The sequence below is a fragment of the Medicago sativa genome, chromosome 5, assembly GCF_051527215.1.
Source record: "Medicago sativa cultivar Bolivia chromosome 5, Bolivia_mono, whole genome shotgun sequence".
Classification (NCBI taxonomy): Eukaryota; Viridiplantae; Streptophyta; class Magnoliopsida; order Fabales; family Fabaceae; genus Medicago; species Medicago sativa.
Window position 1 is genome coordinate 21,316,872 of NC_140753.1, and position 16,810 is coordinate 21,333,681.

The window sequence follows — 16,810 nt, forward strand, 5'->3', positions numbered from 1 at the left end:
CTCAGTCTGAAAATTTCCAAAAAACAAACAGATGATGTTGATTGTCAAATGAAAACCAAAGCAGTTAACAAATAACAAGACACATTTAGATAGATGCAATACACTGTTGTGGTCATCAGTAATAGAGGAAGAATCAAAACTGCACTAATTTTTGAAGAGCAGTTTGTAAATTGTAACCATCTAGCAGAACCCAGGATTCACCAATCTGGATTGTGATTTGTGTTCTGAATGTATTCATATACTTCACCCAGTTTGTAATTTGTGTTCTGAATGTATAACTCCCATCAACATGAAAGCAATAAATCAAAACAAATAAAATTTATCTTCAAGGAGCATCAATAATTGCAAAGTAAAAAGACTACAATCTGATTTGAATAGACATGTATGTTTCTGTCATATTGATCCCTGATGCCACTTCACCTCTTAATTGTTTCCAAAAAAGAAATGCCAGCTAAGCTTTTATGTAGACTTAACGCCCAAAACAAACGTCGGGGGCCACAATGGCTAATGGATTTTGGAGTCTAGGTTTTTTTTGTGTTTTCTCGAGTCAGGGATTAGTATGGTAGCGAGGTGCATATCCAGGAACCAAAGTAATTTTTTGCCCTATTTATTTATTTTCTAACGTGGCAACTCAAAGGTTTCTTTCACCATCCTCCTTGTTCCTTTATGGTTGAAGATTTCTTCAAGAAACTTAGAGAAACGATAATTTCTGTACTTTGGAGGGTGTTCTTCATCTGTCAATTCATGAATTGGCCCAATTATTGTCTCTGGGTTCGGTCCAAAAAACATCGCCATCGACATTCGCGGATGCACATTGTTGGTGACAGCTCTGTGAAGTACACTTTTGTATCTTCCATTGCTTAGAACCTACATATAATGTTAAAAAAATTACATTTCACACTTTCTATTTGTTTCACGTTATCTCTCAAATTCGCATAAATTTTTACATAGTAATTTAAATAGATCAAGGCAAGTAAATGAATTATTTAGCTTTAAGAACTGTGTACCTAAAGTGTAAAACGTTTTTACAATCATCCAATTATATTTTACTAAGATGTCAATTTGTTATTGTTTAAGATATTGCCCTAAAGTGTAAAAGCGAGTGTGTTGAAAAAATATGTGTTTTTCTTTTGACATTAACAAACTTATTTCGTTTTCAAACTCAAAATGTTTGTACTAGAGGATAGGCTCAAATCAAAGATTTTGGGACTAGCATAAATCTTTGATGCCCTTCAAGGGTATGAGCAACAAAATTTGCTTGTTGCGTAGTAAACCTAGTCCTATAATTTTCATTTGGAACCATATTGAGTAACATGATTGAGACTTCTCATCGACCACTACTTTACAATCTAGTTCGATAAATGTGAGTTAAAAAGTGTTTGATGGCATTATTCAGTTGGCAATAACTATATACAAATTATACTGTCAGTATAAGAGTAAAAAATCGTGTGCATGATGCCAACTTACCGCTCTTACAATAATATGGTGTTTGTTAAAATAAACACTAATATTGTGAGACTTGATTAGAGAGTTGAACATTACAGAAAGTGTTGGTATATCTAGAATTTATGACTTGGTTCACCAATGACACATACCTCAATTTGATCAGCAAGATTGATGACAAAAGCATTGGGAATACAAGGAACAGAAATCCATTTTCCATCTTTGTTAACTTGAAGACCAGAAACTTCTGATTGCAATAGGACTGTGAGAGCATTGAGATCAGTATGTTCAAGGAGTCCCATGGTCAACTCTGGATCAGGACATGATGGATAGAAATTTGCTTGTGCTCTTTGTCTAGGCTGCTCACCCAACTTCTTCAACAAACAATCCTCCTCTAAGCCAAGCCCTATTGATATCAAACTCAAAAGCCTTCTCACCAATGAACCAACCTCCTTTGCATATTCATTGAAAGCCTCTCTGTGAAAAGCAAAAATATTAGTGTGTTCGGTTATACGGTGCAAAATTTAATTTGGATGGATGTATTTTAATTGATTCAGATTAAAAGTGAGTTAAATGAAAAATGATTTGTGTAGATATGTTTATATAAAATTGACTGTTCTTTTAAAGTAAAATATGGTTATACGTGAGTAGAACTAACAAATTCAATCTCTAAAATAAATAATAGTGACTAACAAATTCAAAATGAGTGGATACATCCAAACATGTCAAAATTAATCATACATATCTAGACTAAAATATACTAGCATCGGACTATTTCTAAAAAATGTTTGTGACCGCGAACAACATCGAGATTGTGTCAACCACATTTGATTGCGATTCTCCGCTAAATCAAAGGATGTGATGCATTATATTGGTCCCATTGACTGCAACTAGCTTATCATTTTGTTGAACTAAATTTATAATTTTCCTCACCTGTATTGATTCCCAATATTTTTTGGTAAAAGCTGAATGATATCATCAATAGGATACCATTGATGAGCAAAACATTCACTCCACAACTTCACTTTTTCCCCACCTTCAACTTGAAGGTAATAATTGATCAACCTTACATTCTTGGTATGATCTGTTGAAGACAGATGTTCTCTTTCTTCAGGTGGCAACTCAAAAAGGTTGGTAATTGCTTTCATCATTTTAGTGCAAACTTGGTCAGGAACACCATGGTTCACAATTTGGAAGAAACCAAATTCCTCACATGCCTTTGAAATCTTGTGAACCACTTCTAAGGATGTAGGGTTGTTGCCATCACAATAACTTAAATCAATTATGGGAATTGAGTCTAAATATTTAACCTCTGAAATGTGTGGTCTTTTATGTTCAGGAAGGATAAAATTAGGAGTTAAGGAAAGGGGAGAAGATTCATTGGCTAATTGGAAAGACTCCATCTTGTGTAGGAAAATTTTGAGATTGAAGGGAACTGAACAAACAAAGGGAATATTGTATATTTGACTAAAAATTTACATATTATTTGCATAAGTATATAATACTAATTATAATAATGTTTAAATGGTACTTTTATATACACAGTCAAAGAGAAGAAGAAAACTAGTTTGTAGTAACGTGCAGGGCGATATCACCAGCCCACCATAATTGATCAAATGAAAGGGAGAGTTACTGACGAATAGAATATTCATTCACTCTTTCTGTTCTTATTTATTTTAAGTAAAAAAGCTGTAAATGTCTCGAAATCAAAATTTTATAAAAAAATATTGCTATGTGATCTGTCTGGTGAAAACAGATGAGTAGCAACGGCAATAGAGAATGCTCCGGTGTGACGGTAACGGCTTCCGGTTCGGTGGCGATGAGTCTTCGCGGTGGAACGAAGGGTGCCTGCAGGCACGTTAGAACTCCAACGCTCAAGTCAGTAATAAGAACTGAGAAAGAGTGTGTAAGAAGTGTTGTGGAAAGTGATGTGTACCTTGAGGGTGAAGCAAGTTCACCCTTACATAGGCGCGCATGAGTCATAACGGTCTCCGAGTTATGCGGCGTATGATTAGGAGCGGGGAAAGACGTGTATGGCGATCCTCGCGCGAGAGCGCGCTCCTGTGTGGCACGGTGCACGCAAGCCGGCGTGCTCCTTGAGTGCGGAGCCTTAAGGCGGCGTATCTTAGACCACGTGTAAACGTGCGGTTGGTCTTGTGACCGGTCCAGAACACGTAAATGTATTTGTCATTATAATCGAAATCAAAATTTTATAAAAAATTATTGCTCTTTATTTACACACGCTAGAATAAAAGAGTTAGACGAACACATGCGTGCATGTCTGAACGTTGGTATATATAAAACACAGTTAACAATTGACAACTAAATCTACTAGTTCCTAAAAAAAAAACTGACTTTTCTAGTTAGAAAAATTGAGAATGATAATTAACACGTGAGAATCTTTTGCTCGGCGATGATAATTGATGATAATTAACGACAGACAATTGTCATCCAGACAAGCTGCTGTGTGGACGATTAAAACGAAGGATATCAAATTGGATTGAAAAGAATAGCCACAATAGCCTTTGAATGTATCGAATTTTTAAAATATCCGTTGATTATACACTCTGTTAATCAAAATGAACATTTGCTTATTATCATTCAATATACTCACTTATTGTAATTTCAATACCTATAAATATTTACTTAGACCATCCACAATGCAGCACCCCATTTGGGTGCTTAAACGGATCCCGACTGTATACGTCATTCGTTTTATAATTAATACGTAATAAGCACCAAATCTCTTCAACCCAGCACCTCAAAATAATTATTAATTGGCTCCCAGCAATAACTCTATATCATTACATTTTAACAATAATTTTTATACTCCTTCATAATTATATAATTTTAAAATATTGAAATAATTTTATTATAAATTATTAAAAAAAAAAAACAAATTCAAAGAAGGAAAAAATAAAGTAATTAAGTACAGATTTTTCTTTAAGGAGTAATTGAACACAAGAAATGTCAACTAAAATTTCCAACGGCTATGCTACAAGCAAATTCAAATTCAACTATTTTTTTTAGGTAATCAAATTCAACTATTATTTACAACTATTATATAATTATTTTTTAATATCAAAATAATACAATAATTAAATATATAAAAAAAAATAGAATTAATTATACATGTGGGACCCATGAGTAATAGGAGAGAGAGAGAGTGCCTATACAAGCACCCACCTTCATAAGCACCATATTCATTGGTGTCACGAAGGGGGTGCTTATTTACAACGGTGCTTAATAGAGGAAGGACTCCTCATTGTAGATGATCTTATTATCATATAATATAAAAGAGAGTTATTATTAAAATTAAGTGACTACTATTTTGACTAACCAATACATAAGTAAAAAACTTTTAAATTTTTTGATATATTGAAGCTCAACAAATTGGTCATTAAAATGATTTTAACTAATCATTTTTGTCAAAAATAAGTCCCTGTTCATTAATACGCCTTTCATAGGTGATTGGGCTCAACATATATCATCAATACAATACAACAATAGTAGATATATTTTTTTTTTTGAAATAATAGTAGATATATTATAAAAAATCCAACATAAATATGGATTTAATTTCTATGCAATCATAGTGCAAAATAATTTTACATATATATTCAAGTAATTTTAGAAAATAATTATACATTTAAATTAGATTTGATTGGGTATGTGCACCATCAAATACATACAATTTAAATTACATCATTTCCCTTTATTTTTTAATGTGGCAAGTCAAAGACTTATTTCATCATACTCTTTGTTCCGTGGCAGTAGAATTCTTCAACGAAATCAGAGAAGCGATAATTTCTATACTTTTGAGGGTGTTCTTCATCTATCAATTCATGAATTGGACCAATTATTGTGTCTGGGTTTGGTCCATAAAACATCGCCATCGACATTCGTGGATGCATATTGTTGGTAACAGCTCTATGAAGTACACTTTTGTATCTTCCATTGCTTAGAACCTGCATATAAAGTATAAAAATAATTACATTTCACACTTTTTGTATTTGTTTCACGTTACCTCTCAAATTTGTGTAAAAGTTTATATTGTTATTTAAAAGGTTAAATATGTTTTTAGTCACTATAAATATACAAATTTTTCGATTTAATCCTTCTAAAAAATTTCTTCGACTTTTAGTCGCTATAAAATTTTCAATCACCATTTTTGATCCCTATTTTTAAATTAACTCATATGTATCATTTGTATTTTTTAATGAAATTGTGCAGAAATGTGTAGAATATTGTAAAAATCTTTCTAAGAAAAAATTATAATTTTTTTAAACAAAACATAGATTAAATATGAATTTTTAACTGCTAAAAATATAATAATTCATGTTTTGTTAAAAAATTCTATTTTTTTTTGGAAAAGATTCTTATCACATTATAAACTTTTCTCAGGGATGGAACTGGAATACTACAATCAAGAAAGAGACAAGTGAAGAATTAGTTGATGATGAAGTGATAGAATTCACTGATGATGTACCAATGAATGAGGTAAACCTTGAGATCCTTGAGAACCTTGAAAATGGATCTAGAGTCATCTGATGAATCTAAGCTTCACCCTGAGATACTCTATCAGATCATGAAGAAGAAATGGATCTAGAGTTATCTGATGAATCTAAGCTTCCCCCTAGAGCAAGAAATCCTCTCAGTTATCTAACTAATTATGTGACAAGAAGAGAATCAGAAGAGGGAGAAGAGTAGTTGAATAATTTAGTTTTATTCAGTTCTTCATCTGATCCCAACACATTTGAAGAAGCCTTACTAAGCTAAAAGTATGAAGGGAAGCTATGAAAGATGAAATAGAGTCAATTTAAGCAATAACACTTGAATGCAAGAAAATTGGTGTTAAATGGATATACAAGACTAAATTAAATTAGAAAAGGGAAATTGAAAAGGATATACACAGAAGCTTGGGATAGACTACAATGAAGTTTTTGCTCCTATGTCTAGATGTGATACAATAAGAGCTATACTAGCTGTTGCAACATGCAAAGGATGGAATGTTTATGAGCTAGATGTTAAAAGTGTTTTTCTTCATCGAGAGCTGGTTGAAGATGTGTACGTGAAACAACCTTTAGGTTATCAAAATGATGATATAAGCAAGGTATACAAATTGAAGAAAGCTCTGTATGGTATGAGACAAGCACCTAGAGCCTGGTACAGTACGATAAAGTCTTACTTTATTTAAGAAAATTTTATGAAATGCTCTCCTGAACACACCTTATTTGTTAAGAATGAATTTGGAGGGAAAATGTTAATTGTTAGCTTGTATGTGGATGATCTCATATATACTGAAAATGATGTTACTATGTTTCAAACTTTAAAAGCATTCTATAAAGGGAAAGTTTTCTCTGACAAATTTGGGAAATATGAGATATTTTCTTGGAGTAGAAGTTAAGCAAGATGATCAAGGAATTTTCATCGGTCAAAGTATGCTACTGAATATTAACAAGGTTTGGTATGGAAATTGCAATATGGCGTGTAGTCCTATAGTCACCGGTAGCAAGCTAGTGAAGGATGAAACTGGGAAAGTTGTGGATGCAATCAAGTATAAGTACATGGTTGAATGCTTGATGTACTTACTTCACAAGATCAAGTGGCAGATATCATGACAAAGCCTCTGAAACTGGAAACTTTCTGCAAGCTGAGGGCAAGGCTGGGAGTTACTGATGGTTTAAGTTTAAAATGATGTATACTTGTGAAAACTTTTCTTTGAGAAAGTTCAATTTAAGGGAGAGTATGTTAGGGTTAGTACTTAGTATTGATTAGTTTTGTGTTTAACTCTAAGCTTGTAGTATTACTTGTAACGCATGTAAACTAGTTAGTACCAATTTGGTTCGGTTTGAACTGTCAGTTTCGTTGGTTTTGTCCAAACCACTTACACCCCTAAATCTCTATATACTTTGCTATAAATTAGTATCTCCCTCATGTATTTTGAATGCAATGAATATTAACAGAAACACTTTCTCCTATCAAGAATAACATGTCAAGGTTAGTAAATGAAAACAATACTTTAGCTTACAACTCGTGGTTGGACCTAATACAACCCCACAAAACCGGCTTGTGAGGTGAAGATTGCCCCCACTTATAAACACATTGTCATGTCATCTCCTATCCGATGTGAGACTCTTAACACACTCCCTCACGCTCAAGACTAGACATCTGAAGCGTGAACATAAATGATGGGTGACCCGATAGCGAAAACCTGATAGCAGGTGGTCCAATGGATCTTGGAGGAGGCTCTGATACCATCTTAGAACTCGTGATTGGGCCTAACACAACCCCACAAAGTGATTGGGCCTAAAACCCCACAAAGTGATTGGGCCTAACACAACCCGACAAAACTGGCTTGTGAGGTGAGGATTGCTCCCACTTATAAACACATTGTCATGTCATCTCCTATCCGATGTGAGAGGATTGCCCCCACTTATAAAAACATTGGCAGATCATCTCCTATCCGATGTGGGACTCTTAACACTTTATGGGTACAAGTATTTTGGACTGACTTTGCGCTACAATTTACACCAGGAAGTAGCAAACCATTTGATTAATTTTTATTTATAAAATGGATTAATTCTTTTTCTTTGGAAAGTAGATTTTCTCTCTTTTTCAAAATTTCTTTGGAAAGCCAATCTTCATATTTATCTTACACATTTCACCTTGATATACTGTAAACTAATTAACCAAGATTTGGAAATGGGTGGTAGATAGAAAATGAAAAAGAAATAGAAAACCCAATTTCAGGAGCTACTTTTGTGAGAGAAATCTTAATAGATCTTTGTTTACTTGTATGTTAACATCTTTCACTTCAATTGTGTTTTAAAAAACATTGTTGGAATGTCCATAAGGGTTGAAATTAAATTTATTTTAGGGACATGTAAGAGGCCATTATTGCCAGTAACTAGTAATATAACAAAAATTATATTATTGATTTAATTTTTACTATCAAAACATGTGAAAATGTATAGAAAAAACACACCAAAGGCACATATACCTCAATTTGATCAGCTAGATTGATGACAAAAGCATTGGGAATACAAGGAATAGAAATCCATTTTCCATCTTTGTTAACTTGAAGACCAGAAACTTCTGATTGCAATAGGACTGTCAGAGCATTGATATCAGAATGTTCAGTGAGACCCATAGTTAACTCTGGATTTGAACATGGTGGATAAAAATTTGCCTGTGCTCTTTGTCTAGGTTGCTCACCCAACTTCTTCAACAAGAAATCCTCTTCTAAGCCAAGCCCTATTGATATCAAACTTAAAAGCCTTCTCACCAATGAATCAATCTCCTTTGCATATTCGGTGAAAGCCTCCCTGTGAAAAGCACAAGAATAAATATGTATTTGGTTCCGTTTTTTATTATTTCAATTATACCATTAAACATATGATTTTCTATAATAATTATGTTATTTTGTTCGTGTTTTTAAAAAATATAAGAATTTTATGATATACGTTATAGTATTATTGATGTCATTGAAAAAAAAAATATGGTTTGTTGACTTTCTTACAATTTGAAAGTCACAAATATTTATGTTTATAATTTTAATTAAATTCAAAATTTCATTTAAAATACCATTTATATTTTATATTCTCACCTGTATTGTGTCCCAATATTTTCTGGTAGAAGAGAAATGATATCATCAATAGGATACCATGGATGAACAAAATTTTCACTCCAAAACTTCACCTTTTCTCCACCATCTACTCGAAGTAAATAATTGACCAATCTTACATTCTTGGTATGATCAGTTGATGAAAGATGTTTTCTTTCCTCTGGTGCCAACTCAAAGAAGTTGGTAATTGCTTTCATCATTTTAGTGCAAACTTGGTCAGGAACACCATGGTTCACAATTTGGAAGAAGCCAAATTCCTCACAAGCCTTTGAAATCTTGTGAACCACTTCCAAGGATGAAGGTTTGTTGTCATCACAATAACTCAAATCAATTATTGGTATAGAGTCTGAAAAAGTAACCTCTGAAAGGCGTGGTCTTTTGTGTTCTGGGAGGACAAAATCTGGAGTTAAGGAAAGTGGAGAAGACTCATTGGCAAATTGGAAAGATTTCATCTTGTAAGAAAAAGTGAGAATGAAGTTCAGTCAACATACAAAGGGAATACCAGAATACATACATATACTGGCATTTGCCCCATTTATGTTTATTAACCAATATGCACATTTTTGTATTGATCAATTATTAATATAGTTATTGATTGATTATTCTTGATTAAGTTACACGCTATTGACTTAAAATTTATATATCATTTGCTTAAGTAAGGTTATACCATTCTAATATTGTTTAAACAATTTTTTATATACATTGCCAGCGAGTTTATAGTAACATGCAGGACACCACCACCAACGCACTATAATTGATCAAAAGGAAAGGGAGAATTATTAGAGGAGTAGACCTATTCACACTTTCTAGTCTTATTTATTTACTTTATGTTTGTGATAATTAAGAGAGTTATTTAATTTTGGTGAGAGGATGAAAGAGGTTTCAATGTAAATATAAAACTCAATTGACCATTCACAACTGAATCTATTAGTTAAAAAGAGTTATGGGTTGGGTTTGAGCTAAGAGAGAAGTTAAAACCTAGATGAAAGAGTAAATAATAAGTTCATAGAGAAACTCAAAACAAAGAGTACATATATATCTCAGCCTTTGTAGCATCGACACTTATTAAAGGAAAGTCTAATGTCCCATACCGACATACGTGGTTACTTACATTCAATAATTCCATGTTCTCAAATTATTATTGGATGGTATCGGTGTATACATGTCAGTGATGTGTGCAGTATTCGTGTATGTGTCAGTATTTCATAGATCACAGCGGTTGATCCATCCATGTGTCTCTAGGAGCTTTTCTAATGCCGAGATACTCTGCAACATTTTCAGAAACCCCAGCAACATTATTCAACAATGAGGCTCCCCACACCAGCCAACCTGGCTGTGCTTGCTGATTTTGAGTTTCAGCCATGTTTTTCTGTCGCTCTTCATCAATGTGTTCAAGCCACCGCTTAGCCATGAACTCCTTCATCGCCTCAACTCCTTGATTTAAAACCTCTAAGGGCGGAACAATGATTGGATTCTGGTCCAGGTTCAGCTTTGTTAGCTTTTCAAGCCTGCAAAACGCGTAAGGCAAAGCTCGGATTTGGTTGTTGCTTAGGTCTAGCTCCCTTAAGTTAACCAGACCACCAACTGTTTCAGGAAGTTGCGTCATGTCATTGAAATTACTACTGATGTTTAGATATTCAAGATTTGTTAGCTTCCCAATAGACTGAGGTAGGCCATGAAGTTCATTGAAATGAACATCAAGATATCTGAGAGATTTCATTTCTCCAATGGACAGAGGAAGGAATCGTATCTTATTCAAATGGATCGAGAGCTTCTCGAGGTTAACGAGTCCATAGGCGATGTTTGTTGGCAAACACATTAAGTTGTTAAAGCTTACATCCAATTCAACTAGTGACCTACAATTTGCGTTGAAGATAAACTTAACAGAAGTAACAAAATAGGAGAAACAAAAGTGCTGCGAATATCAATATCAAGTCTAGGGAAATTCGGTTTTCGAAACTAAAAAGAACCTGCAAAGAGAAACGGATTCAGGAAGAGTGGTTAGCTTGTTCCCTGACAGATTAAGGACTTTTAGATTGACTAGCAATCCAAGACAGTCTGGTAGAGACGATAAAAGATTCGATGACATATCAAGCTCCGCAAGCTTTTGTAATCCTGTTATTGAATCAGGAATCACCTGTTTTGAGGGCAATGAAATTGTTCAGTTACAAGATACAATGAATAAAACTATAATCATTTTAAAATGAAATGCTCATGAATAAATGAATAATAGAGCCGGCGCAGTTCCATTTTTCCTTTCTTATTTCATATATGGAAATGTATTAAAGTTTGATGAAATGCAGATACTTCATTCGCATGGTTGTTCCAATTATACTACACTACGCTATAGAGCTATAGCATTGCTAAAATTGCTATCTGACGACGCTTTGTACTAAACAGCATATACAAATTTGTTTAAATTCAGCAACCGCGAACCAGTTCACGGTTCTTTCACGAACAGGTTCGCAGCGAACCAGCCTTTTTAAGTGCTAGAATAAATGAAAAATAAATAATTAAACTAATTTCTTATGTAATGGAACAGTAACTTTTCACACCGCATTACAAATTTATTTTTAGTCTTTCAAAAAAAAAAAAAAATTGTAATGGGCAGTGAAAGGTCAATGTCACCAATACTTATACACAGAAACCAAATGCGTTGCTTCTAGTACTTTGAAGTAAGAACAAATAGGTGTATGCTCCCTCTGTTTATAACTCCTTTTGCAACCAATGTTTTACTAAATAACCGATGTGGGACATTTTAAGCTACATTATTTCTATTTCTATCTTTATCTTTGAGAGATTGACAAATACTTTACATTTTCACTAGTATTACGAACCGACGCATACCGAAGCTCTATACCCCTATACCTACCAAATTCTTCTCATGTCGCGTACCACGAATGCGAACCCGTACCGCGTACCAACATGAATTGCGTATTATGTGACTAGGATTTGGATTGACTTATTTATATATATACTGACATAAGCAAGCAGTTGAAGACTATTCGTGAGAGCTTATAGAAACAGCTTACGACATGTGTCCATAAATTGTTTTCAACTTATTTTCATAAGCTCTCCGAATAACTTATGAAAACAGCTTATATAAAAATTAAAAATAGTTTTGCTATATTTTATTTTTGTTATATTTTTGCTATACTGATTAGCACTTATACTATAAGCACTTAATTAAGTTGTTGTGTATTCAAACAAGTCTATATGCTATCTGACAACACTGATCATACCCATACAAAACTCCAAAAAGTTTCAGCTAGATAGAACTTAGAAGAGAATGAATACCTGTAACTGATTATTAGCCAAATTAATCACAACCAAACTCTTCACCTTTCCAACCTCATCAGGAAAAACGGTCAACTTCATCCCAGAAAAATCAACTTTCTCAACAACCTCACCCTCTTCACCTTTCCTCAGCAACACACCAATCCCTTCATCCACATCCTCACCACCAACCTCTTCCTTCATCTTCTCCACAAAAGCACCATAACCCTCAACCAATTTCTCCTCAGCAACCCTTAACTGCTTCAAACACTCATCATGCATATCCTGCACCCTCAACAAAGCCTGGTAGACATGAACATCAACGTCACGAGAAGCGGCGATAGAAGAAGGGTTTGGACGAGGACCGAGGGTGGTGAGAAAAGAAAGAGTTTGTGTGATATTGAGGTTGGTGATGAGGTGTGTGAGTGAAGGTAAGAGTTTAGGGTTGGTGAAATGAGGGATGTTGGTTAGGAGGTTCTGGTGGAGTTGTGGTGGGAGAGGTGGGTGGGTTTGAGGGTGGAGATGGTTTAAGAGAAAGCATAGAATGGGAAAATCGTTTGGGTTGGGATTGGAATCCATTGAAGAAAGAGAGAAAGAATGAAGGTGTTGTTTTGTGAAGTGAAGTGGTGTTTGGTTTCGTTTGACTAATATGGAGGGAGAATTGAATTGGTCATTTGAAGTAGGTAGGGGGGCACTAGTCAACCTTGTTACATGACTAATTCTACATGGTTCAATATACAATTGAGTAATTATTTTTTGGAAAATCCTTGTCTAAAGAAAAAAATTGTATTTGGATAAGGAATTAATTTGTTTGTTTTTAATATAGGATAAATTTAGAGTGAAATAATGATGTTTAAGGTTCAAAAATATTTACAAATGTATTTATTTAAAAATAAATAAATAGTTTTAAGGGTTAATTGTTTAAATTGACCCTGTAATATACCTCATGTCTGAAAATTGACCTCGTAAAATAAAAAACACATATTATAACCTTTTAATATGAAATTCTTCTTATTTTTGACCCTATAATATACATGTATATATTCTAAAAATGTGACCTATATGTTGAATTTTTTCATGGTTTTTTCCAAGCATGTTTGGGACATTAAAATACGGCTTTACACAAAAAATTAGATTTTTTCGACTAGGGACAAATTAGTTATAAATTTTAGGCTAAATACCTTCCGCGGTCCTTTAAGTTATATGTTTATAACAGATTAGTCTTTTTAAGTTTTTTTTTGTTATTGATTGGTCCTTTAAGTTATTTTTTGTTACACATTGGTTTTAAGTCATAGAATGTTTACACTGTCATCCATTTTTTCAGCCAACTTCGTTAAAAAGTGCATATAGACACATTAAGATGGTAGGTCCGACAATGCTTATGACATCAAACATGATTACTTATACACATTTTCTTGTTGTTTTTGAGTTTCAAGCCTAATTTTACATACAAATATTTGACAACAATATTATAAATCAAGTAATCAATCAATTTTGTTTTGAATCAAGACCAAATAACACACCTATGAGCTCTAGTTTTGAGAGCAATGAATTTGGAGAAACCAACTTAAAATGAACATTCACATAAACACTTTTTGATTGAGGTTGATGAAATTAGGATAATGGTGCAAATATTTTATGGCATAAAGGACCAAGTTGTAACAAAAAAAAATTAAAGGACTAACTTGTTATAATCATGTAACTTAAAGGACCACAAATGATATTTAACCTAAATTTTAATTTCCCATAATTATGAATTTTTTTAAACAATTCATAATTAATCCGTCTCTCCTTTAAAAACTCCAAAATTTCAAAGTGAAGGTTCTTATAATGTTCTAACCATGCCTACAAAATTAGGGAACAAAATTTGACCCGTAAATATACGCTTACTCGGAACAAAATTGCAATTTTGCGCCCTTTGGTTGAAAAATAAAAATAAGTCGGAACGTCTTCAAAATACTATGAAACTTTGTAGATATTTTTTTATGTATTTTTATAGATGTCTCTGCAAACAATCATATCAAAATTCGATTTCAAAGTCAGAGATTTCCATTGTTTTGTTTTTGAGTTTTTGGCGCTTGAAAAATTCATAATTAATTCATCTCTAGTTGAAATCTTTTAATTTTTTTATGTAAACTTATATTTTAATATGCCTAGAAAAAATTCACGAAAAAATTCAACTTCTAGGTCACTTTTTTAGACTTAGTATATATTAAAAGGTCATACGTAATAAGAATCCCAACTTACAAGGTTAGAATATGTGTTTTTTATTTTACAGGGTTATTTTTTAGACTTCGCGTACAATTCAGGTCAATTTCAACAATTTACCCTAGTTTTAAAGTATATAAAAGTTTTTTGCATTGATCTATTCTAATGTATATTGACAAAGTATTTGACCTTTAGGAAACATTTTATTTTCACACACACACACACATATGTGTGTGTATATATATGTATATATATATATATATATATATATATTAAATGGGGAAAACTATATATTTAGAGCTTAATAGAAATCATATTTTATCGCATAAGTCCTAGCTCAACTGGCAAAATGCCGAAATTGTTAGGCCGGATGTCATGATCGGGGTTCGAACACCGATACCTTCACTTTTTGTGTGTGAGTTTATGATGGCTTTGCCATCTCGTCTATCTACCAAAACAAAAAAAAAACCATACTATAAAGCATTCAATTAGAGTTGAATTTAGCGAAAATTGTTAGACTCTCGTAATATAGTGAACTAAATTTAAATCTTGATGAAGAGATGTAGTCACATTTATTGTCTGAAACCCTTAAATGGAATACCTTTGGTAGAGAGAATTTATAAATAAAAAATAATTTAGAGTAGAACTTTTATTTTATGTTGTGTATTGGTGGATTTATGAGACAATATACAGTAGCTCTATTATTGGGCAATTGTATTTTTGAACACAATACATGCATGTTGGAATTTTGCAAGAGAACCCTTTGAAATTTTGGGTGAAAATAGCACGTTGTTGCTCTTAACAAAGTCTGATGATCGAACTCAATGATGCTTTCCTGAATGTCCCAACAAGACAGAAAGAAGTCTTCAAGAAAGTATTCCAAAAAAATTAAATATGCAAGGTGGGGTTTATTTTCCTATATGGGGAGTTGTGGACTTAACATTTGTCTACTTACTTAAAACCATAGTAAGTCAATAGAAATTCCTCACCAAAGGTGAGGTTTTTTCTATTTTCCTATTTTCGGAATTGAATTTAGATATTTACTCTTCTCCCATATGTTGTTGCTCATTTCTGTCAAATAGCCGAGCGTGAGTTGACTCATGCAGGTGTATTTTCAGTGTGAGTTGACTTAATAGAAGTTCTTCACTATAACCATTAAGTTGGATGGACGGTTGTTCTATGCGCCTATTGAACTGCTCAACTCTTAAAATAAGTTGATCGAAAGATAACTTTTCAGAAGAAAAAAAAGCCGTTATATCTCCCCATACATTTTGGGTTATATGAAGGATTTGTTTATTGCACTTGTCTACTTTTGTATGCACTGCAGCTACCCTCTTGTTTCTTAGCATTTCTTGAGCTTAATGTTGATTATTATATATAATCTTATTGGCACTTTAATATGCCTATGTAGGTGTATCACTATTTATGAAAGTTAATTTCTCAGCAACAACAATAAGTGATTCTTGTTGTGTATAGATTTAGCAATGAAAGAATACTTGTAGCTAATCATAAAGTTCTCAAAGCCATATTATGCCACTGATGACTAGGACAACCAAAAGCTCATAGCATTCGGTTCATTTTCTATGGCCATAACCTTTCCTATATGATACATCAATTTAATTTGATGCGTCACAAGACTCTCGTCGTATATAGGCGGAACACCTAAAATAAACACCATAATCAACACCCGAAACAGACATCATCTAACAAATAGCTACCTTCAACAACCACCAAAACCAACTTCAACACCCATGAGAAAAAAAACCCATCAAAACTAACTTCACCTCCTAAATCAAACTCCATCGAGAACAACCACTAAAAATGAAAATCATAAACACCCATCGCCAATTACTCTCCCCAACAAAAACCCCTCTAAATCTAGCATCCTTTTCTCATCACCAAAGTCGAGCCACGCCTGTAAATGTCATATTCCAACACTGATACGGCTTCCACCACCTCTCTGCCACTGGTCCACCAAAGAAAAACGCCATAATTATCCCAAAGCAAACTTGAATCAAAGAACTGACTCCCGATCTCAAATCAAAAGCGATCGGCCCACCAGACTCCAAAAAACAAATCAGTAAAGTACCCCTCATCTCCGATGCACCGGAAAGACACCATAACCAACCGAACAAACTTGTAACTAGACACTAATTCCCGATCTCGAAACAAAATTAATCGACCCACTAGAATCCAATATGGGCGGTGTAGCCAATATGAAACGTGATACCTATACTCAAAGCACCCAAACACAAA

At 33.4% G+C, this 16,810-nt stretch overlaps 3 protein-coding genes across 3 annotated transcripts; all 3 read right to left on the minus strand.

The window, feature by feature from the left end:
* Positions 1 to 269: 269 nt before the first annotated feature.
* LOC146920965 (protein DMR6-LIKE OXYGENASE 1-like) lies at positions 270 to 2,982 on the minus strand. The gene is made up of 3 exons (XM_085714374.1): positions 2,377 to 2,982; positions 1,596 to 1,920; positions 270 to 867 (listed from the first exon to the last, which is right to left on the minus strand). Exons 1-3 carry the CDS (start codon positions 2,844 to 2,846, stop codon positions 619 to 621), a joined length of 1,044 nt encoding a protein of 347 aa, XP_085570500.1. The 5' UTR covers positions 2,847 to 2,982; the 3' UTR covers positions 270 to 618.
* A 2,014-nt stretch (positions 2,983 to 4,996) lies between these two features.
* LOC146920966 (protein DMR6-LIKE OXYGENASE 1-like) lies at positions 4,997 to 9,962 on the minus strand. The gene is made up of 3 exons (XM_085714378.1): positions 9,053 to 9,962; positions 8,447 to 8,771; positions 4,997 to 5,411 (listed from the first exon to the last, which is right to left on the minus strand). Exons 1-3 carry the CDS (start codon positions 9,520 to 9,522, stop codon positions 5,187 to 5,189), a joined length of 1,020 nt encoding a protein of 339 aa, XP_085570504.1. The 5' UTR covers positions 9,523 to 9,962; the 3' UTR covers positions 4,997 to 5,186.
* Positions 9,963 to 10,053: 91 nt separating this feature from the next.
* LOC146920967 (plant intracellular Ras-group-related LRR protein 3-like) lies at positions 10,054 to 12,966 on the minus strand. Its single transcript, XM_085714376.1, has 3 exons — positions 12,368 to 12,966; positions 11,041 to 11,207; positions 10,054 to 10,926 (listed from the first exon to the last, which is right to left on the minus strand). Exons 1-3 carry the CDS (start codon positions 12,923 to 12,925, stop codon positions 10,281 to 10,283), a joined length of 1,371 nt encoding a protein of 456 aa, XP_085570502.1. The 5' UTR covers positions 12,926 to 12,966; the 3' UTR covers positions 10,054 to 10,280.
* Between the last annotated feature and the right edge of the window lie 3,844 nt (positions 12,967 to 16,810).

Coding starts and splice junctions, on each gene's coding strand:
- LOC146920967 (XM_085714376.1), bottom strand. CDS start 12,925: ATGGATTCCAATCCCAACCCAAACGATTTTCCCATTCTATGCTTTCTC. Junction 11,208..12,367: donor TGGCTAATAATCAGTTACAG/GTATTCATTCTC, acceptor CCCTCAAAACAG/GTGATTCCTGATTCAATAAC. Junction 10,927..11,040: donor GAATCCGTTTCTCTTTGCAG/GTTCTTTTTAGT, acceptor CGCAAATTGTAG/GTCACTAGTTGAATTGGATG.
- LOC146920966 (XM_085714378.1), bottom strand. CDS start 9,522: ATGAAATCTTTCCAATTTGCCAATGAGTCTTCTCCACTTTCCTTAACT. Junction 8,772..9,052: donor AATATTGGGACACAATACAG/GTGAGAATATAA, acceptor TGCTTTTCACAG/GGAGGCTTTCACCGAATATG. Junction 5,412..8,446: donor ATCTAGCTGATCAAATTGAG/GTATATGTGCCT, acceptor CTTTATATGCAG/GTTCTAAGCAATGGAAGATA.
- LOC146920965 (XM_085714374.1), bottom strand. CDS start 2,846: ATGGAGTCTTTCCAATTAGCCAATGAATCTTCTCCCCTTTCCTTAACT. Junction 1,921..2,376: donor AATATTGGGAATCAATACAG/GTGAGGAAAATT, acceptor TGCTTTTCACAG/AGAGGCTTTCAATGAATATG. Junction 868..1,595: donor ATCTTGCTGATCAAATTGAG/GTATGTGTCATT, acceptor CATTATATGTAG/GTTCTAAGCAATGGAAGATA.